Source organism: Pinus tabuliformis, chromosome 8 (genome assembly GCF_031772625.1).
Source record: "Pinus tabuliformis cultivar Carrire ecotype Pingquan chromosome 8, CPIR1, whole genome shotgun sequence".
Lineage (NCBI taxonomy): Eukaryota > Viridiplantae > Streptophyta > Pinopsida > Pinales > Pinaceae > Pinus > Pinus tabuliformis.
The window spans coordinates 1,563,207,241-1,563,230,440 of NC_142294.1; the positions used below are offsets into that span (position 1 = coordinate 1,563,207,241).

At 40.4% G+C, this 23,200-nt stretch overlaps 1 protein-coding gene across 1 annotated transcript; it reads left to right on the top strand.

Moving 5' to 3' along the window:
- The first annotated feature begins 22,768 nt into the window (after nt 1-22,768).
- LOC149241952 (uncharacterized) lies at nt 22,769-23,200 on the top strand. The gene has a single exon (XM_089370728.1). The coding sequence runs from the start codon at nt 22,769-22,771 to the stop codon at nt 23,198-23,200; it is 432 nt and encodes a 143-aa protein (XP_089226854.1).

A 23,200-nucleotide genomic window follows, 5' to 3' on the forward strand; every position in this document is an offset into this window, starting at 1 on the left:
AAAAACAAATAAGAATAGTGCTATAACTAAAGCATCCATGGCGAACCAAGGGCATCCTGCATATCAAATAATAAACAAGTATTTTCACCAAGGACATCTTGCATATCAAATAATAAATAAGTATTAAATAGAGACTAAAAAATATTTTGAGAGATATTAAATACACATCAAATATTGTGAGAATTATGAAACAAAGATCAAAATATCTTATGAGAAATCTTAGTGGAGACTGTAAATATTATTATTAATCTTATTCACTAGAAAATACATCTTATGCAAACCCCAAAAATCATAAACACTAAATAAGTAAGGAGGGAGGAGATCTAGAGTATTTGTAATAAGAAAGATTACATAGCAGATCATACATGGCATTTGCATCAAAAGAAAAATAACCTCAACCTTTGCCTCTGCACTCTACTACAATATGTCTTTCATGGACTTTCATGGAAATAGTTCAATAGTTTCATCACAAATCCTCCACATTCATTTACCTACATTGCATTACATTCAATAATTAAACAAATGATTAATAATGTAAGATGTCTCAAATTTAAACAAAAACACATATGGGACCATACATATATGTTGCTGTAAAATAGGTCCCATATCAAAGCATGCATGGGTTTTACACCAAATAAGAACCAACAACAGCAAAAAAAACCAACAAAACTAACAAAAATAAAACAAGTAAAGAGAAACATTGATCTTATGCAAAACCCAAAAATCATAAACACTAAATAAGTAAGGAGGGAGGAGATCTAGAGTATTTGTAATAAGAAAGATTACATAGTAGATCATACATGGCATTTGCATCAAAAGAAAACTAACCTCAACCTTTGTCTCTGCACTCTACTACAATGTCTCTTTCATGGAAATAGTTCAATAGTTTCATCACAAATCCTCCACATTCTTTTACCTATATTGCATTACATTCAATAATTAAACAAATGATTAATAATGTAAGATGTCTAAAATTTAAACAAAAACAAATATGGGAGCAAAATAGGTTTCCATATCAAAGCATGCATGGGTTTTACACGAAATAGGAGCCAACAACAACAAAAAATTAAAAAAATTAAAACAAGTAAATAGAAACATTGATCTACAACCCCAAAATGCATTGGTGTCCAACCAAGGACACCCTACACACCAAAAAAAGTATTAAGCAATATTAAATACACACAAAATGTTCTAAGAAACATGGAACAAATATCAAAACATTTTATGAAAAATCTTACTTAGAGATTAACAATATTATGAAAACATTTCCAAGCAAATTTGATACCAACAACAGTGATGAATGGAACAACAGGCATGGTATCTTATTTGAAAGGTTACTTCAAGATTGAACTCCGATTAAAAACAAGACTAAAGAAAAACAAAAGAAAACAAGTTCAAGAAAGCAAACCTATGTAGGAGAAATACCTGTGTAAGTAGATCAACCCTATTTATATAATCATAATTTTAGGGGTTTGGCCCTAAAGTAATGTTAGCAAAAATAGTATAAAGAGGAGGAAGGGTTCATTTATAAATGCATTCATGTAGGTTCATCTGGCCCTAAGTTTGTAAGGGGCACTGGATTAGTAAATCATTTATACAAGACAACCTAATGGCATTATTATTCTTCCTGATATCGCCACAAAAGTGCTTTGTGGGCTTGGACCAGGGGGGCAAAAACAAGAAGAGGTTTAGTGATTTGACACATGGAGGTGTTAGAGGATCCCTAGAGGAGCAAGGGGCAGCGAAAATCACTCAAATTGGAGGTCTAGAAATGGAGATAATATTTTTTGAAGATTATGTGCGGGCAAAGTGGCACAAAAATCAGGTCAGCCTTAGTTTAAGACAGCCCTAAAAGAGGGCTAGTTGTGCCACCCATGAAACATATAAATAAAGGGACTTGTTGAGGTTAGAAGGCATCAACCAAGTGCAAATATATCATATGTGACAGCATTTGAAGTGAGGCAGTTGCAACTCAGGAAAGAGGACAAGGACATGGAGGTTTTGGGATTGTTTTAGGTTTGTCTTATATCCATTGCAGGTATGAGTGAAGTAGAATGCAAGACGAACCCTTGCTTAGGTGTTGAACCTTGGTTGGAACAGCTTGAAATAAGGTCGCAATACACTAGAGGAACAACATTGTTAGGGACAGGTTGTATGGAAGGGAGGACGCAAAGATTGGAGGTTGTTTTGAGGACTGGTTGAGGGTTGGTTTGGTGCCCTAACAAGGCCGAAAAACTTCAAGACAATTGTGTTCAAACCTAGTTGCAGACAACTGGAAGAAGGTTCCCTTAATCAAAGGTAAATTCTCTCTAAGTTGATGGTTTGCTACGAGGCTGGTGGACCTAGTATAGGACAAATTTGTGTTGGTAATCTCAAGGATGTTGGAGGGCAACAAGGAGGTTTCCAAGGGTGCCCTAAGTGCAGTGCATTGAAGGACTAATGAGCTAATAGGAGAGGCAAAGTTGATGAGCTCATTGTTGGAGAAGCACTTCTAACAGTGATAGGAGGCAGCCCTCCTCCCCTATGTTTGTCTTCATTTGAGTAGCGTAGGAAGACAATAGTCGGAAGAAGTCCTTATGTAGCTGAGGAGCAGCAGTGGGCAAGAAGTCTCAAAGTGTTGTGGCCTTGAAGGATGAAGGAGCTGCTAGTGAGCGTGAAGACCCTATGTGTTGGTTATGGATGGACTTATGATCAGCTAGAGGGCAAATTGGAGAGTCGAATTCAGTGGCCTAAAGGAGTTGGTGCATTGATAAAGGCAGTGTGTTTTGGATACAGCAAAGTAGTTGTGATTGAGCTCTACATAAATTAGATCGTCAGTGTATCTTGTTCATGTATACTTGTACTAGTGGATGTATGAGGGTCATTATCCCTAGTATGTGAGCCCTAGACTATTGTATTAATAGTTTATTAATATATAACAAAGTTGGGTTGTTGTAAAAATTGTAAAAAGTTATATATTTTGTGCACTAGTAGATTTATTGTTATATATTATTCTACTATGCAAAGTAGTTTGTTGTGATACTTGGATTGGTAGCGTCAGTGATTGTAAGATTCTAACCTAGACTCCAATATCGTGAAAAAAGAGGACGGCCAACTTGGCTTGTTTGGAGCCAAAAATTCAATTTTCAAAATTCAAATTTTCTCTTTTGAAAAGAACATAAAGAACATGCCTTAAAAATACTCTTTCGAGAATAGCATGAAGAACATGCTTTATATTTATCATTACAATAAGAGCTAAAATATTAATTATGAAGACTAGCGATAACTACAAAAATTCAACACTCCCTCTTAGCTAGGGAGGTATTCATAATGACTATCTATATGTTCTCATGTTGACAAAATTCTCTAAGAAAAGATTATAACAATTCATCATTAGCATCAACATCATTCAATTACCATAATCCTAGTCAACAACTTTGGCTCATGGTAAATCAACATCATCAATTAGTTACCATAATTCTAGTTGGTACCTTTGACCTATGGTGCACCATCACCATAATCCTAGTCGATACTCTTGACACATGGTACATCAGTAGCATCAACTAGTCACCATGATTTTGGTTATTGATGATATACTGACTAGTCTTGGCTCACCATCATCCTGGTCAATCTCTTTGACTTGTGGTGAAACCTTAAGGACATGCTCAATCCATTTGAGTACTCTGGTCCCAAATCCAAAGGCCTCACTCTAGGCCATGATGCTAAATGGACTCACTCAACCTATCTGGAGAGTACATTGAGCCTGATGTTGAAAGGCACCCACTCAACTGAGTGATTTTGGGCCTCTAGGACCATTTTTCCTAATTATGGTCAACATACTTACACAAGAGGAAAGATTATCCTCTACTGGACAATTCTCCCTAATTTTGGTCATACTTGACACAAGGAGAGTGTTTATCCATGATGCTATCACATCAACACTCTGGACCATTTTCCCTAATCTTGGTCAACCTGACCTAGGGAGAATGACTATCCTCGATGTTGCAATTTCATCACTCCTTATTGCTAAGAGAGACATAATTAATCACTTCAAGCTTGTCCTTGAAGTATACAGACTTCATCCCAGGACAAAGGCTTTGTCAGCAATCTGCTTGACTGTAGAATAGTACTGGAGCCATAATGCTTCTTTCTGTACCATGTCTTGGTAATAGATCTCTTTGTGCTCTGACCTATCATTATGGTCATTGTCTGCACTTGATCAAACAATCCTATAAGTAGTTTTTGAAGCCATACTACTACTCGACTTGCCAACCAAGCTACAATATATTTTGCCTTTGCAAAACTAAGTGCGTCAAATATTTGTTTCCTGCTCATCCAAGAAATCATAACAGAGCACAAATTGAAGTGATATCCTAATGAACTCTTTTTGACTTCTCCCCAATTTGAATTTGTATATCTCTGTAGTGGTACTTCATTATTTGAGTCATATCTCAAACTATATCTGGTTGTGCCATAACCAACTATACCATGCTGGTACTTCAACATATGCTGAGCCACATCTTGGTTTGACCATAAGTTGATCGACTACTTCCCGGTTACCCTGACTGTGTGCTCTTTCTAAAAGAGATCATGTTTTGGTAATCCTAGTTGCTCCCTCTGCCACTGTCATTTTCTAGCATATCAGCTATCTAGTCTAACAATCTCAATGACAGTCCATCATCTTGAACTCAGAGGTCAACTCCCTCAAAAGCTAAAACATGGCTCCCTGATTGATTCCTCTATTAGGGAAGCAATTCTTTTTACCACAACTGCTCCCTCTGACACATGAGTCGTTCTACATTCGTGAGAAACAAAACATATAGGATCAACCTTGATCCATCAATCCAAGTTTGAGGTACATTCTTCTTTTTGCAATCAAGAGATTCTTTCATGACCCTCAAAGCCTTGAGGTGGTCCCATGTACACTTCTTCCTCAAAATGGCCTCTACATCCATCTGATGTAATTCCATAACATAAGCAACAATAATTTCTAATAGAAGTGTACCTGGAGAAAAATTCTTTTCACAATTCTCTCCCTCTTTCTGGGAGAGCTCTCAAATCTTGCTTTATGCTGCCAGTTACCCACCAAAAGTGGGTACGCCTAGGAGAACTTTTCTCCTATTCATCTTCTTCCAGCTGATAGCCAGCAACACCTTACAACCACTTTGTAGCATGTGATATGCCATTTTATCTCTGTCGCCTGCATCAGTTGTATGTTCCCTTGCCCATTTGTCAAGAGCACATGTTAGAAGGTGCGCAATTCGACCCACAAGGTATGTTTTTCATTGTGCAATCAGGTGATTATGCTTGTTTTTCATTTGGGAATTTTGGCATGGATTATTGGGTGACTTGGAAGAAGGAAGGGATTTGACCATTGTTTTGTTCCCGTGGGATCTTCCCTATTGGCCTATGGCTTTATGGCTTTAGGAAGGGCACTACTTGGGAAACCCTGATTTTGGTAGTGTGGTCTCATTTTCCCATTCCATATTTATCACTTCCTTCCGCACATTACGAGCCCTATTCACTATTTTTCTTTTGTGTCCAAAAGCATTGGCACACCCCCTCCCCTTGTCCACATATCTGAGTCGAGCCTAGAAACGTTGCCCCAGAGGTTGATGCAGCTAAAAGAAAGTTAAAATCATATCATGGCCACAAGCAAGAAACAAAAAGAAAAGAAAATCAAGATGGTTGGGACATTAATAATAACATGTGGGCAAAAACCAAGCATGAGCTCTACCCCTTATCATTATAGCCATCAGCTAGTTCCTTGGGCCAAAATTGCCCTTTCACATCATTAAAAAGGAACCCTTGCATGTCCCAACCCCTAGTGGGCAATGAACTGCCCCACCTTTAAGGCGGGTAATAATTGTTATACATCATTCACAACATGCTCTCATTTCCTAGATCTTCGAGCAATAATACAAAGAAAAATCAAGAAAAAGAAAAAAACAAATAAAGAGGGGTGGAAAAGCAAAGGTTGGGGTAACTCATGCAACCACGATTTCCTCCTCACATCTCTACACCCAACATGTGGACTTCCTCATTGTTGTTACCCCTTATCCCATGGTATATGGCCCTAAGACCCCTTCATCCCCATTCCTTACCATCATTACTCATATGCCACCTATTGATTGAAGGATGTACCAAGGACATGATTTTCCCCTTAGGGGTTAGGAACACCTAATAGGGTTGTCTATTAGCCACTCCTACCTATGGATGTAACACTATTATGTGATCAAAGCCCCAAATTTGGAAGATGAGCCCCACATGAAGTCTCAATTTGCCTTGATTAACAAGCTTGATTCACTTAGATGCACTAATGATTAGTTGTATCTAATGGTGAAGATGCAACACTAGACATTATGTGTGATTGGCAGGTGGTTTTCATCATAGGTTGGGCAACTTAACTGGGGCGCAGGTCCACTAAAGGAGCATTGTGACACCCTACAAGTGAAGCATTGAGAGCCATGGGATTCCTATCACTTAAAGAGCATCATTCCATTCCATGGGCACCTAAATCACCCTGATAGGTTGCACTTTGCCCCACATTATTCATGAGATGATGCACTTGGTGGTTTTTATCATAGGCTAGGTAACTTAACTGGGATGCGGGTCCACTAGCGGAGCATTGTGACACCCTACAAGTGAAGCATTGAGAGCTGTGGGATTCCTCTCACTTGGAGAGCATCATTCCATTCCATGGGCACCTACATCACCCCGATAGCCTGCACTTTGCCCCACATTATTCATGAGATGATGCACTTGGACCAGCATGCCCCCAGTTGACTTAGCAATATATATGGGGTTTTGGAAGCAGATCTGAGGCCCAAATGAGGTTTGTCTCAACCATTGAGACATGGGAGGGCTAGCACCATCCTCTAAGCCCTCAACATTGGAGCAAAACCAACCTATTCTATCACCAGGAGACCCATGAGACCCATTTTGTGCCTACACAAAACTGGGGTCCACAGGATGATTTACATGGAGATTTAGGGCCAACACTAGATCTAGATTTTTAGAGACCTCTACACTCGACTTAACACCAAAGGATCCCAACGCATACCCTAAAAGGGCCTACACATGCATGACATCAACATTTTGGCCTCTTTTTGTTGAAAAAAGTGTAACTAGGTTCATTCTTCATAAATATGAAATGTTCTTTTGATTCTCGTATATTGTAAAATGAAAGAGAAATTATTATTGTTATTTTTGAAACATGGGTTTCATGTTCAGGGTCTTTAATTTTAGAGGTCAAGCACCCATTGAGTGCTTCTAGGGTTTTTCCTAGGTCAAAAAGTCAAAAGAGTCATTGTCATATGTTGAAGACCCCATCAACCACATCGTAACTTGTAAAAAGAATTATTTTTGTATTTAAACGTGTCAAAATACCCTCCAAGACCAAGTTAGCCTGCCAGCTAAGAAGTCGACCTAATTTGAGGTATTTCGTCCACCTTGGAAGCTTATATATAAGAGGGAACTCAACCTCCTAGAGACAATTCATTCTCTCATCAAGCAAGCGAAGGACAAGAAGAAAGAGGCTAGCAAAGGAAGGACGAAGATAAAGTGCTTGGGTAATTTCTCTCTCTCTCTTCACACGTGCGAAGGAAGGAGACTAGGGTTTCTGCTACTGGGTTAGGGTTTTGTTGTTCTAGGATCGAACTTGGAGAAAGTACAGAAAAAAGGTCGAAGGAAGGCTCATTAGGTCATCCTCAAGCCCTAGAAGAAGGAGAAAGTCAAGCAAAGGTCTCAAGAAGTCTTGGAAGCCTGAAATAAGCTCACACGTGTGGAAGCAAATGTTGCTGGGAGGGCCGAAAATTTCTGTTAAAATTGGCAACTAGGGCCAAACTCCATGTGGGTCATATTATTTATGGCAATTGATATTTTTCTTGGATCCCTCTCATCGAGGATTGATCTAAAGATCATCCGATTCCGATAAGTATTCATGGAGATATGAATTTATTTGTGTTATTGGACAATTCGTCAAGGTCGGCCAACAACCAAATAAAGATCATCCGATTCTGATAATTATTCATGGAGATATGAATTTGTTTGTGTTATGGGACAATTCGTCAAGATCGGCCAGCAACCAAATAAACCCCTCTTGTGCCCAAAGTTTTAGTATAAATAGAGATGCCTTGAAAGTCATTTGCACACACATCCTCTTGGTGATCTCTTCCTCTCCACTTGTCTTTGGGTTTTGGTGGGAGGAGAAATCTAAAGAGGGTAGCAGATGCCCTAGATCCTAGCACTATCATGGAGGAGATTTTACTGAAGTGAAGAAAGGGTTCTACGCAGCTAGTCAAGATGCCTTCTACGCAGCCCTAAAGGAGGAATCTTGGAGGAGCACTAGCCGCAGGTATACATTCCCTAGTCGTAGTCAAGAAAGGAAGTAAAGTATAAGCCCTCAACACTGTGAAGAAAAGGCTCTCTAGTCTAAGGAGCTTTAACGCAAATCTAAGGAGTACTGGAGGGAGCCCTAGCCGCAATGAAAAGAAGCCTACACACCACTGAAGGATAAGCCCTCATACATTGTCCTAAATACCCTAGCTGCAGGTCATGATTTGTTGTGACAAGTAACCCTCAAAACACAGCAAAAGAGATCCTTGATTTGATGTTTGAATAGCTCCTACCCGTTGTCCATAAAGATCCTAATCCGCTGTCATAATGGAGACTCTAACCACTGTATTGAGAAGAGTTCTATATGATGTCTAGTGGAAGGTCATGAAGCCCTAGAAACAATGAGGAGATCTGAAAGGAATATGTATTACGCTGTCAATCTAGAGACCTAATTGGCAGCCCTCATCTAGCTCCTATTCGCCATCATGAAAAAGGTCTTATACGCAGCTCTATTAGCCGCAATAGAAGAGGCCCTAATCAGCGGCATACAAAGACCTAAGACGCAGCAAGAAGAAGTGGTCTTATGCCGCAGCTAAAGGAAGTATTTCATCAGTGTTAAAGTCACATTGTTGTAGGTGACAGTGTGACACATTTGAGATCTATTCTGGGCATACTGTGCAACAATAAGGTTGATTGGTAGACATTGTTCTTCAAGGGTAATAGTTCGGTATTGTATGATAACCTTGCTTGTTGCTAGGCTAGGCTGCAGGCCATAGCTAGCAGCATATTGTGTTAAGGGTTGCACAAGGATAAGGACTGAAGGTTGATGTGACTGCTTGTGTGGTCAACATGTTAGACAGCTTGGTTAGATGCAGCTGTTGGATGCAGCTTGGTATTAGAGACAGCAGTGAAGTGCAGCATAGTAGTCATTGGGTGCAGATCAGTGATGAGTGCAGCTCAGTGATTGGAGCAGCACAGTGACAGGAGCAGAAACATGAAGTGCCTAGCATGGTCATTAGGTCCAGCACCGTGATGATGAGTGCAGCATGGTGCTACACGGTGACGTGTAGCATATGGACGAGAAGCAGCGCAATGATAGGTGAAGGAGTCACCTTGGAGAATTAGTTGAAGCAGCATGTCTCCAACTGATCTCATGTAGAGATGATCTATTCTCTTATCTTGAAAGTCGAAGTGTTGACTTTTGTTGTAAATGTACTATATCTCTCTCTCTGTTGAACTATTGAAGAACATATAAGAAGAATTGATCAAGGGTTTCCCCACATTGGGGTTTGTCCCTGGCTAGCACCACATCTTGTGTCCTCTTGTCTTGGCTTGTCTTCTGCAATTTATATTTATGTTCTATCTGTAGTTAACTTTAATGCTATGTGATTGCTAATCTGGAAAAGATATTGAGCTAACTGTGAAAATTGAAATAAATTGCTCTAGCATAGAACATACCTAAAATTAACAATTTCAAACCTACAATAGAGGCTGAAAATTTGTTGTTGGGGGTCGAAGTTGTGCTACTAGAAGAGATTTAACTGGGTTTGACTTAGATTAAGGAACCACATCATCAAGAAGGTTGGACTTGGTCTTGGAGAGGTATTGGTCTTGGTCTAGATGTCTTGGAATTCGTCAATTGAAGAATCTATAAGAAGAGAAGAGATTTGTGGGTTTTCCTCTCAAGTGGAGAGGTTTTGGCCCTAGTTTGCAGCCTATATCTTGGTGTCTCATGTATTGTTGATATTCTTGTTTTTGGTAGTTGTTTGATCATAATAATACAAGAAGAAGCTAATAAGTAAGAAAAAGTAAAAAGATATCACAAGCAGTTATCAAGCTAAAGAAAAATCATTCTATCCATTGCCCTATAGATTTCTCAACATGGTATCAGAGCTAAGGTTGGCTAAGGGCATGATGAAGATCACTACTCCCTTGAAGAAGTTTCTAAAGAAGTGTTCGATGGTAGCAAGTCATCTCAAGAAGGGCATCAAGGCATTGTGGAATCTCCTATTTTTCAAGAATGATATGACCAAGACATCTACAAAGGATGAAGGACTATTCTCAACTCTTACTGGCACATTTGAAGATGAGAACATTTGGGTAATTGACAGTGGAGCATCAAGACATATGACTCAAGATCACAAGCAACTAAAGACCTTATCAAGAGAAAAATATTCTTACTTCGTTGAGCTTGGTGACAAGAAGAGCTATCCTATAAGAGGAATTAGATCAACCTCACTGGAGCTAGAGAATGGAGGAAGCATTCATCTCAACAACATCCTATTTGTTCCAAGTTTGCAAAAAGAACCTACTTTCTTTTTCATGTCTAGACGATAAGCGAGATAGAGTCACTTTTATAGATGAAAAGGTTGTAGTATGGAATAAAAATTCTATAGATTGTTGACTCCTCTATCTCAAGCTTTCATTCACATTGAAGTAAGCCCATGTGAACTTTGGCATAGAATATTTGACCACCTTCACTACAAAATCTTACCCACTCTAAACTCAATGGTGAATGGCATCCCTGAACTCAAGGAGGATCATGAAGGAGTATACAAGGGATGTGCATTAATAAAAAGATGTCAAGAGACCATTTGGAAGCAGTGCTTCAAGGTCAAAAAAAGAATTGGATCTCATTCATTCTGATGTTTATGGTCTTATGTCTACAAAGTCCCTTGGAGGTCATCTATATTATGTGACATTCATAGATGACCATTCAAGAAAAACTTGGGTTTATTTGTTGAAATAAAAGGATGAAGTATTCATCACATTTCAAGAATTCAAAGTTGAAGTGGAGAACCTTACTTAAAGAAGAATAAAGATTCTAAGGCCCAATAATGGAGGAGAATATACTTAAAAGGAAATCATATCTTTCTGTAAGGTGTATGTGATTAAGAGGGAGTTGATAGTCCCATACAATCCTAAACAAAATGGAGTTGCAGAACCAAAGAATTGATCTATTGAAGAAAGTGTAAGAACCAAGTTACATGATCAAGATCTGCCAAAATTTCTATGGGGTCAAGCAACAAAGGCATTCAAAATTGAAGTCCTCACAGATCACTAGGCAACATGACTCCTGAAGAAGCATTCACTAGGAAGAAACCTAGCATGGACCATCTCTGAATATTTGGATGTCTTGTCTATAATCACATACCAAAGGACAAGAGAAAGAAGTTGGATCCTACAAGCATGAAGGGAACATTTGTTGGTTGCAACACTTCAAAGGCATATAGGATCTATATAAAGGAAGGAAACTAAGTATAAGTTAGTTGAGATGTGATATTTAATGAAAGTATTGCATTTAAGAAAACAGAAGACCTCTCGATGGACTCTGCTGAGAAAGAACTTCCTATATTTGAAGAGGAAGGTAATAGGGAGGTAGAAGATTCAAATCATGAAAATGAAGGTCCCAGTGAACCCGTGCAACTTGTGGTCATCCCTAAAAGTAGAAAGAGACCTAATTGGTTGAAATCATAGTTTTAAACACCGGCCAACATAAACCAGAAACCAGTCAAACCCGTTGGTTCACTGGCAAATCTAGTCGAACTGGCCACAAAACCAGGTTTATGCCACCATTTCGTCGATTTTTCACAAAAATAAGACCTAACCAATCGGTTTATGGGTAAATTGGTTGGTTCCGTCATAAACCAGTCGGTTCATTGACATGGCCACCGCGGACCCACCGCGCTGATTTTTGGAAGCTTCTTAGGTGGTTTGGAGGGAAACTAAGGGTTGTTTCCCTCCAAAAACACCCTATCCAAGCCAATAAAAGGAGGTCACCCCCCTCATTTGCCTCACACATCTCATTTGGAGTTTTTGTGAGTTTCATTGGGAGCTTGGAGAGTGTTGAGTTTTAGTTGGACTTGGAGCTATTTTGGAGATAGTTTGGAGTTGTTAGTAGAGTTGGCATCTTCAAGAGGAAGCTAAGGAAGCTAGTTTGCATTTCCAAGTAAGGATTTTCACTTGAAAATTTGCATATTTCAATGGTGTCCATGTATTTATTTATTTTGTGTGTTCTATGCTATCAAATCTCTAGTTCTATGCTATCAAATTTTGTAGGCTAAATATGCCTTTGTTCTTAAATTTATCTTAGGTTTTCCATTTTTCTCAGCAGAATTTTTTTTTAATTAGCACATTTATTTGAAAGTTTCAATTATTTTTAGTCACGATGGCTCCAAAATCCAAGGAAACTACATGGGCTCATTGTGATGTGATTGATGGAAAAATGATATGCAAAATTTTAAATAAATCTATTGGAGGTGGGGGTATTCTCAGGTTGAAACAACACTTAGTTGGGATAAGAGGCCAAGTAAAGCCATGTGAAGCACCAAAGGAAGTGTTAGGTCCTGTTAGGGCAGAATACCCTGCCAAGTTTGAGAAGTTTGAGGAGAATAAGGCTAGGGAGAAGGTTATCCAAGAAGAAATTACAAGGAAGAGGGAAATATTACAAGCCATGAAAGAGAGTGGGTATGATGATTTTGAGATTCAAGACTCCTCTTCTATCCCTTCCACCAATGACCCCTTTCACTATGTTCCTCCTGCTCTTGGGTCTTATCATCAAGGCCAACAATCTAAAGGAACAAAGAGGACGAACATCCAGAGTTATTTCTCATCCTTTGCTAATCCCACTTCCTCCCAGCCAAGTCGTCAACCCACTTTGGATGAACATTGGAAAAAACAATGCAAAGAATCTTCTTTTCAATACATTGCTAGATGGTGGTATGATGCAGATATCCCATTTAATGTTGCTCGCTCACTTTATTACCAAGCTATGTGGGACTCTGTTATAGCTGCAAGAAAGGGCTTCAAAGGCCCTACTATGCATGACTTGAGGGAAGCTCTTTTGCAAAAAGAGATTTCTTCCATTGATGAGTACTTGGCTGAGTATAAAGAGTCATGGCTCAAAATTGGTTGTTCCATTATGTAAGATGGATGGACCGATGGAAAGAACTGCACTATCATTAATTTCCTTGTTTCTTGCCCTCAAGGAACCATGCTTTTGAGATCAATGGATGCATCTTATAAGGTGAAGGATGCAACCCTTCTATTTGAGCTTTTGGATTAGATTATTTAGGAAGTGGGGGAGAAGAATATTGTGCAGGTCATCACATATAAAGCCTCAAAAGATGTTCTTGTTGGACTCTGTGTGTTGCACATTGCATACAGCTCATGCTTAAGGACATAAGCAAAGTGGAGTGGGTAAAAAACGGTGTAGAGCCTAATGAGGAAAAACACCGGGGGCAAATAGCTTGTTAGGCCTGCAATTACGAGCCTTGCAACTCACTTCCTCCCGTTGCAATGTCTCAATTCTCAACAAACAAAAAACTTGCAGAAAATGTTTTCTTCTGATGATTGGACTGAATCTAGGTGGGCTCGTAGACAAGATCACAAAGACACCAAAAAGAAATTTGTTGACAATTATTTTTGGAAAAGGTTTGCAAAACTTGTGAAAATTACCAAGCCCCTTGTTAAGGTGCTACGGATGTTGGAAGGGGAAAAATTGGCCATGAGATACATTTATGACACTATGGATCAGCCAAAGGAGCAGATACAACCAACTTACAAGGATAAGTTAGCTAAATATGGGCATATATGGGAGATCATTGATAAAAAAATGGAACAAATCAACTCCATCATCCTATACATGTAGCTGGGTATTTTTTGAACCTAAAGTATCATTATAAAGCTCGGCTAGGAGATCTACAGGTTGGGAGGTTAGATATGGATTGTATGATTGCTTGGAGTGCATGGTCCATAACCATGCAAACCAGTTGGAAATACATACACAACTTACTCTTTTCAATATGGCAGCGAGTACCTTTGGCATAAACTTGGCGAAGATGGCAAGAGATATGGATCAACCAGGTAAGCAATTCCAATTTGTTTTTCTTTTAAAGTTCAATTATTTATAAATTTACAATTCAAATTATCTGTAAATACTTGTAAATGTGTAATGAAATGAACTAGGTTACTAATTAATGTATTTTTCCTTGCAACACATTGGTGGGAGTCATTTGGCGGCCAATGTCCTCAATTGCAAAAGTTTGCAGTTAGAGTCCTCAACCAAACTTGCAGTGCTTCAGGTTGTGAGCGCAATTGGTCTATTTTTGAGCGCATACACATGAATAAGAGAAACCGTTTGGAAAAAAAAATGGTTAAATGATCTTGTCTTCGTGCAATACAACCTTCGACTAAGGTGCAACCAAATGATGAACTAACGACCTAATCTAGATCTCATTGTGTTGGATGATATTGATCCAACATCAGAATGGGTAGAGGAGACTGAAGATCTTGAGTTTTATGTTGATTTTGATATTGACATGGTGTTAGGGGAGATGAAGCAAATTTGGTAGCTCCATCAGAACCAGAATTAGTAGCTGCATCAAGCAAAGGCAAACAACCAATGGAAGGCACTAGTCGTGCATCTTGACCAACTCGTGCTTCCATTAGGTCCACTTCTATTGTTATTGGTGGCAGTACTACAACTGAGGTTGCAGATGAGGCTGAGGCATCCTTAGACTCTAAGCGAGATGATGTTTATGTAGCTCTTGTTAATGATCTTGTGTCTAGTAGTGGTGATGAATTTGATCATAATGAGGAATGATTATGTTGATCATTATGAGGAATGATCATGTTGATCACTGATATGCACCAGTAGACTTGCAGTCTTGTAGTAGGCCAATGGCCCCATAGCTTGCAGCACTGTTTTTGGACTTTATAGGTCATTTAGAGCCTCATTGCTTATGTATTTTCAATTTTGTCGATGATATGTATTGCACTCGGTGCCATTTTGAGATATTCACCTTTACATGGTATGTAGATGAGCAAACGTTGCATATTTTGTCTCTATTGGTTTGGAATCATGGTTTAAAACCTTAAAAATAGTTTTTTTCATTAAAAAATAATAATTTCAAGTATTTTTTTAAAATCTGGTTCATTAAGTTCTGACCAATCCCAATTTGACCAGTTCCGGTTTGAAACCCGGTTTATTAGGTGGACCAACCCAGTCACTAGTTCCGATTTTTAAAACTATGGTTGAAATATACTCTTTTAGATGTAGAGGGGCATGGAGCAACCAAAGGCACATTCAGGGAAAGTAAGAAGCCCAAAAGATATTCAGGGTATGCAGCCTACATGACAAAGTTAATAGAAGTTGAACCATCCACCTTTGAAGAGGTTGTCAAACATCAGGAATGGAAAGATGCCATGAATGAAGAATATCAATCCATAATGAAAAATGGAGTTTGGGAGATCATACCTAGACCCGAAGACAAATCTGTGGTAACTTCCAAGTGGCTCTATAAGATTAAACATGCAGCAGATGGAAGTATTGACAAGTATAAGGCAATATTTGTGGCTAAAGGATTCTCTCAACAGGAAGGCATCAACTATGAAGAGACATTTGCACCTACAAAAAGGTATACAATTATACGTTCATTGGTAGACTGCATTCCTGAATGGCATTATTGACGAAGAAGTCTATAGAGAGAAACCCTTGGGATTTGAAGTCAAAAATAGAGAGACATGTTTGCAGGTTGAAGAAGGCATTCTGTGGCCTCAAGCAAGCACCATGGGCATGGTATGCAAGGATGGATGCATAGCTACAAAGATTGGGCTTCTCAAAGAATTCTGTTGATCTGAATCTATACATCAAGGTTGTGAAGGATGAGCCTGTAATCATTGTTCTATATGTGGATGATCATCTCATGACAGGTGTGGAAGGTCGTATCCAAAAGTGCAAGAAGCAACTAGCAACAGAATTCGACATGAAGGATCTAGCATTAATGCACTATTATTTGGGACTCGAAGCTTGACAGGAACCTGATGAGATTTATCTAGGTCAAGGAAAGAATGTGATCGAGATGTCGAAGAGGTTTGACATGATGGATTGAAAACCTTTTGACTACTCCCATGATCACAAACTTGAAGAGGCCAAGAATTTCCGACTCAAGCCTTGTGGAATTGACCAAGTATAGACAATTGACAGGATCACTGATGTACTCGGGGAATACTCGACCAAACATATGTTTTGTAGTGAATGTTCTCATTTAGTTCGAGGTAGAGTCCAAACATGATCATTGGATATCAGCCAAGCATATACTGAGATATCTGCAAGGAATAATCCACTACTACCTGAAGTATGAAAAGAGGAATGTTGTCCACTTGATTGGGTATACAGACTCCGACTAGGAAGGCAATGAGCAGGATGGAAGAAGCACAATTGGAGGATGTTTTAGTTTGGGATCCTCCATGGTCTCTTACATGAGCAAAAAGCAAGAATCGGTTGCTTTGAGTAGTTCTAAGGTTGAATATATTACAGCCTGTGAAGTAAGCAGAGAAGGTCTCTGGTTGAGGAAGTTGTTATCTAATTTGTTTGAAGGACCAATGGACCCTACAATTATACATTGTGACAACACCAGTTGTATAAGGTTGTCTAAAAACCTTGTGTTTCATGGAAAGACAAAGCTCATAAATAACAAGTATCACTACATTCGAAAGTTTGTGTAGGATGGAGTGTTGCAGCCACGGTATATCTCCATTAACGACTAGGTAGCTGACATCGACAAAATCTCTTCCTAACAAGAAACTTGCATACTTGAGATACAAGCTTGGACTGGTTGACATATCCTCCCTAGTTGACAAGGAAAGATAGACACATCATTCTTGTCTTCACTTTGGGAAGAAAGAATGGAGGAATGGGTAAGCATCTGGCATCTGATACTCTCATTGAGGATGAGATAGGGCATCCAAGATAAGAGTAGTTGTAGAGGACTGATATTCTTTGAGGACTGGAAATCTAAGATAAGAATAGTCCTGGAAGGACATACCCTGTGAACACCCCGGTGAGGTATGTGCCTTCAGAGACAATGATGATGGTGCCTATAAGTCATTGGTCTCGCCAGTATTGTACTCTGATCTTATGGAGAGATATGTGAAAAATTTTGAATTTAACACATCAGAAACCCCTACTGCAATATCTAGTTTATTATCTCCTACTCGTTCTTTATCTTAACAAGTTATTTATATGCATAAATATCGAAATAAACACAATTGCAGCCTTCACAAACATACAAATCAGCAACTGAAATAAACTGAGACAATACAAGGGACACTGTTATTTTGGGACAATCGTCCCTGGAAAAACCCAATTCGGGAAAATAGGTGCAGCATATAGATGGTTTTATTATTAAGCATATTCTGAATACAACTAGGGTGCCAGAAATGGCTCACCCTTTAGAGAATTTCCTTGGCAGCAATACCTCTATCCGGAAACAGATATTCCGGCTAATCAGTAATCGGATGAACGATCCCACAGTGACTCCGTCTATTCCTTGTGCTGGACAGCGAAAGCTGCTCCAAGCACTCTTTGGAACTGCATCACCCTCTCTGGCTCTGCGTTAGCCAATCATCTCTCATTCAATCCTACTGAATCACCTCAGCGCAGCCTCTGAAGCCCTTTGTGTCTACTGCGTCAGTGTCCATGGCCTTTGCGTAAGCTCCTTTGGCCCTATGCGTCCTTTGCGCAAGCCTCCCAAGCCTCTGCGTCAACCTTCCTAGGCTCTGCATTGTGTCTTACAGCACTCTAATGCCTCCATGATATGTATCCCTCGACCTCCTGTCGAGCTGCCCCTCACTGCAACTGATAACTTGTTCGATTTCCTCATAAAACCTTGCCCCAGAAAATCGAACTAACTGATCTCTCTTAATTTCTTGGTGTATCTCCAACTGACCCTCAAGCCTCCTCTTATACTTTTTCTGTTGATGATTCAACGGCCGAGGTTAAGTCCCTAATCAACAACTAAGATTAGATTTGGCTTGATCCTCGTTATTTAGAACTTTCTCACCCATATTATATTAATACTCATTAATATTTTAATTTTCCTAAGTTTAGACTTAGGAACCCCATTAAAAATATTAATTATTTCAATCTCTCACCATCCGGGTGGAATTTCCCCAAACAATTTTTGGGTCTTGGATATCTCACATTCCTTAGCGTCTCCACCAATTTTCATGGTTAGAGCACATCTGATGCTACCAAAAATAAACACTCCCTCTTAGCGAGGAATGTGCTCTAGTAATGCTTCACCACAGAAACATCACACTGATCCTCTGCATCGGTATCTGGGTTGATGCTTGGCCTGTTGCCTCACATCCCCTGCACTGCTGCTTCCTGTACTACTGCCCATGACACTGCCACTATCACTGCTACATCCGTACTGCAGCTCCCTCTCAACCTGTTGCATCATGTCGCCCATACTGTTGATTTGCGGTAGCATCGAATGTGATCTAGCCATAAAATTTGGTGTAGATTGGTGTGATTGTTTCTGTTTGCTTTAGTTGTTGATCTGTAATATGTTGAGCATGCATTAGTGTTTATTTTTAGTATTTACATTGTATATAACTTGTTAAGTAACGGAACAAGTAGGTAGGAATAAATCAGTAAAATGCATGGAGGGTTTCTAACTAGTAGATTTAGAAACTTCAACATGGTATCAGAGCGTGGTTGTAGATCACACGAGAACTAAGGACATCAGCCAAGTGGAGCAATAGCAGCAGAAAATTGTTGTTTTGAGGTGACAGAAGTTGTTTCTAGCAGAGCAGCAACAAGGGAAGGTTGACACAGTGCCTGCGTCATCAAGGGTGAGCCAGGAAGAGGCAACGCAGAGGCTAAGGGAGGCAAATGGAGCCTCACACAGAGCCACGCAAAAGCTAGGAGGGCTAACGCAGTTGGCTGAGGAGGTCGGGTTGCTGGTGTTGGGATTGCGCAGAGCCTAGAAGCTCTCACCTTCAGGTTGCTAGGGTTTAGAAGGCTATGGGAACATTGCAGAGTGGAGCTGGTGAGGTACTATAGTCAAAACAGTACCTGACAGGGCAAGGCCAAGAGGAGGGAGTTTCTACCGAGGGTTTCTAGCCAAGAAATCCGGATCAGTGGTGCGGTTGCACAGACGATCAGAGTAGGGGGCATCTTGACATCAACAAAAGGGTTTCCAGGAGGGAAATCGAGACTCAGAGGGAGTCAGATCAAGAACATCCAGGAGGGAAGTAGAAGAGCATCATGGCACTACACAGAGTAAGAGACCAGGAGAGGCTAGACGGAGCATTGAACTTCGCTGTCTAGAAGGCCAGAATCTTATACGTACTTGACATAAATCGTGTCAAGCACTTCGCCTTGAAGACGATAACTATCCCAATTGAACCAATAGAGAACGACAAGTACGAGGAGGCAATGGCGAGGGCCAAGAGCATCATTCTTGACGGGGTCAAGGATCATGTAGTACCACACATTGCCGAGAAGGAAACGATAAATGAGATGTGGGAGGCCATAAAGAAATTGTACCAGCATACTTTTGTGCAGAGAAGGATGTTACTGGAGAATCAGTTGAGGTCATATCAGATGAAGAAGGAAGAACCGATTGACACCTTCCTCGAAGGACTGAATGAGATCCGAGATCAGTTGACTGCTATAGAAGCCATGCCATATCAGGAATTGATGGTGAGGACAACCCTGAATGTTGTCTCAGAAGACTGGGAGGTATTTGTCCAAAGTATACTGGGCAGAGGGACACTTCCACCTTGGGATGAGATGTGGGCAGCTCTTCGCCAAGAAGAGATCAGACGACAGTCAAAGGTGGGAAGCAGCGGCAAGGGGATCAGAGTCAAGCAGGAGGAGGAGGATGTTGCCCTAGCATCTGAGGGAAAGCAAGAAAAGCGAAAGAAGAAGGATCTCTCCAAGATCAAGTGCTTCCACTGTGGGGAGCTGGGTCATTATGCGACCTAGTGTCCAAGGAAGAAGAGTAAGGGAGAGTCTTCCGAGACTAAGGCAGCGCCAGCAAGGGCAGAGAAGGAAGTGGAGACAGACGATGACTTTGCCATGAGTGCACACGCACCACTTGAGCGGAAGTGGGGAGACATTGAGTTGTAGTCAAATCGGCTACAGGTGATGAGGGACAGTATCCTCAAGGTACCCAACCTCTTGGATTAAACCTTGCTACGAGAGCCCCAAAGAGGAGTAGCAGGACTAGCTAATGTGGGTAGAGATGGATGCGGATGAAGCAGCAGAGAGAGCTACAATGTAGGAGTCCCGAGACAGCGCGAGGCTAGCAAGCTGTAGTAATGTGAGAGGCACGGGAGTGTTGCACTAGTGCAGGATGCCACAGAGAGGTGTGCAACGATGCGAGATGTAGGGAGTTTTTGCAGTAGCACAGAGGTCAGAGAGGGAGCACTTGTCAGCGGCAGAGGGAGCTTCAGCATCAATAGGGTCTCTAGCCCAACAGGGTGGTCAGAGTTGGGAGATCAGTTACTTACTTCTCAGTAACTGAGTTGCAGTGCAGAAGTGGGCAACACAATGCAGCATGATGAGAGGAGTTGCAGTGCGGATGCAGTGTTGGGAGAAAGGACCAGCAGCAACACGAATGCAGAGGGCGCTGTCTTACAGATGCAACAGTGGCAGTGGCAAAACCATGGGCAGACGTACAAGATACAGCAGTGTAGAGGATGGTGGGTAGCAGGCCTAGCATCAGCACAGGCACCGATGCCGGATGATCAGGGTGATACTTAGTGAGGAGTATTACTAAAGCACACTCCTCACTAAGAGGGAGTGTTGATTTGGGGTAGCATTGGATGTGCTCTAGCCACGAAATTTGGTGGAGAGGTTAGGGAACATGAGATCTCCAATACCCAAAAATTGTTTGGGCAGATCCTAAACAGTTCAAGAGATATTAAAATAATTAATATTTTTAATGGAGTTAGGGAAATTAAAATATTAATGTGGATTAACATAAAACTGTGTTAGAAAGGTCCAAAAGACATGGATCAAGCTAGATCTAATCTTAGCCATTGATTAGGGACTTAATCTCAGTCGTTGATATGTCAACGAGAAAAATATAAGAGGAGGCTTGAGGGTCACTTGGAGAGCACACCAAAGTGATCAGTCATTCTATTCTCTAGAGCGGGGTTTGCTAAGAGAGATAGAATCAATGATCGGAGTTGCAGCTGAGGGGCATTGAGTACAGAGAGACAAAGAGGCAGAGATAGTGTCGGGAGAGCAGCGCAGGAGCCAGAGAGAGTGATGCAGTAGCAGCCAGGGCTCACGCAGGGCCACGCAGAGGCAGTCGGGAGCTGCGTAGTGCTTCAAAGAGGCCAGCGTTGCTGACGCAGAGGGCCAGAAGGCTGACGCGGGGCCTCCTGAGGCTAACGCAAACCCATTCAGGGTGACGTTGGGCAAAGAGAGCCTGACGCAGTCCAGAAAGGCAGACACTGGGGTTTCTGGGGCAGATTGGAGCTGAGGAGCTGCCGGAGGGTTTATCCGAGGTTTTAGTCGAGACATTTGTCTCAGACTGAGAGGTACCACTACCAAGGAAATTCTCTGTTGGATAAGCCGGATTTATTACTCAGATTGTACTTTGAAATTGCTTAATAAGAAAACCCTCATATAGCTACACTGGTTTTCCCACATGAAGACTATATATAGAAGAGACATTAGAAATCCATCCAAGAAGCATTTGATCTACAATTCTAGTGAAGAAAAGAGGTGTGAAAGGCATAAAAGGAAGGTCCATCCCATTGCAAGAGAAGATAAACCCTAGCGAGGAAGGAAGGAACAATTGTCAAGCAAGAAAGACTGAAAATATCTTTGTTTTTGTCACATGTGCGAGCAGTTAGGGTTACCGCAGGTCCGAGATATGGTAGGCCAAGAATTTCAGAGTGAGGAAGAGGGTCGAGACCCTATTTGACTTGGTTTTGAAGTGCTTGACTTGTATTGACTTTGAAGGTCTTGACTAGACTTTGACTAGTCTTTCTTGGAAGGATGACTTGGTGGATGGAGGAAGGTTTCATGTTGGTCTAGAGGTCTTGGTTGTCTCACTTTGAATTGGTTCTTGAAGAAGAGGAGAATTTTGATTGGGTTTCCCCCTAAGAGAAAGGTTTTGCCCTGGCTGAGAGCCTACACAATGTGTCCTTTGCTGTTTTGATCTTCATACTTTTATGATTTGGTAATTGCTTGATGAAAAGAAGATAAAGAAGACATAAAGAAGATAACATAAAGAACAAATACATCACAAGTAATTATCAAGATAAGAGAATCTTTCTGCCTTTCTGATTTTCTAACATGGTATCAGAGCTAAGGTGAAGAAAGGAAAAAGGCAGCTTGAAGATCATTTGCTCTCTAGTAAGGGTTCTAGAAAGGATTCAAGGAGAAAGAAGAGAAGTTTTTGGACCCTTGAAGATTTGTTTGGAAGAAAGAAGGAAGTCTTGGAAGTTTTGAAAGAAGTTTTGGGACCTCCCTTAAAAAAGGTATTGGAATAGTAAGCAACCCTTTGGAAGTTCAATAAAAGACCTCAAGGAGATTAAGACATCATCAAGAGTGACTTTGTCAAATATATCTATGGCATCATCAATGAAATCTTAGAGTAAACTTCAAGGAGCTTCTAACTTTAGAGCATGGAAGACAAGGATGGACCTCATCCTTGCAAGGAATAAAGTATTGGACTTAGTACCAGGAAAAGTCAAAGAACCAACTAATGATGTTGGAAAGGAGAAGTACAAGGAAAATGACATTATAGCCATGAGCCTAATTGTGGATGGAGTTAAAGACAACTTGATTCCCTACATATCCACTCTAGATACTTCAAAGAAAATGTACAATGCCCTCTCCAAGTTATTTACAATCAAGAATATTGGACAAGTGGCAAGTCTAAAGAATGAACTTCGAACTGTCAAAATGACTAAAGATGATATAGTGTCTTCTTACTTTGTAAGGATTTCCCGTATAAGAGATGAATTACAAGCAGTTGATGAAGTAATCCCTAATAAGGAGCTTGTGATTGCTGCCCTACTAGGACTACCAAAGTCTTGGAATGCCTTTGCTGTTGGAATTAGTAGTTAG

What these genes read in the sequence shown, in the direction of transcription:
- LOC149241952 (XM_089370728.1), top strand. Translation starts at nt 22,769, where the DNA reads ATGGACCTCATCCTTGCAAGGAATAAAGTATTGGACTTAGTACCAGGA.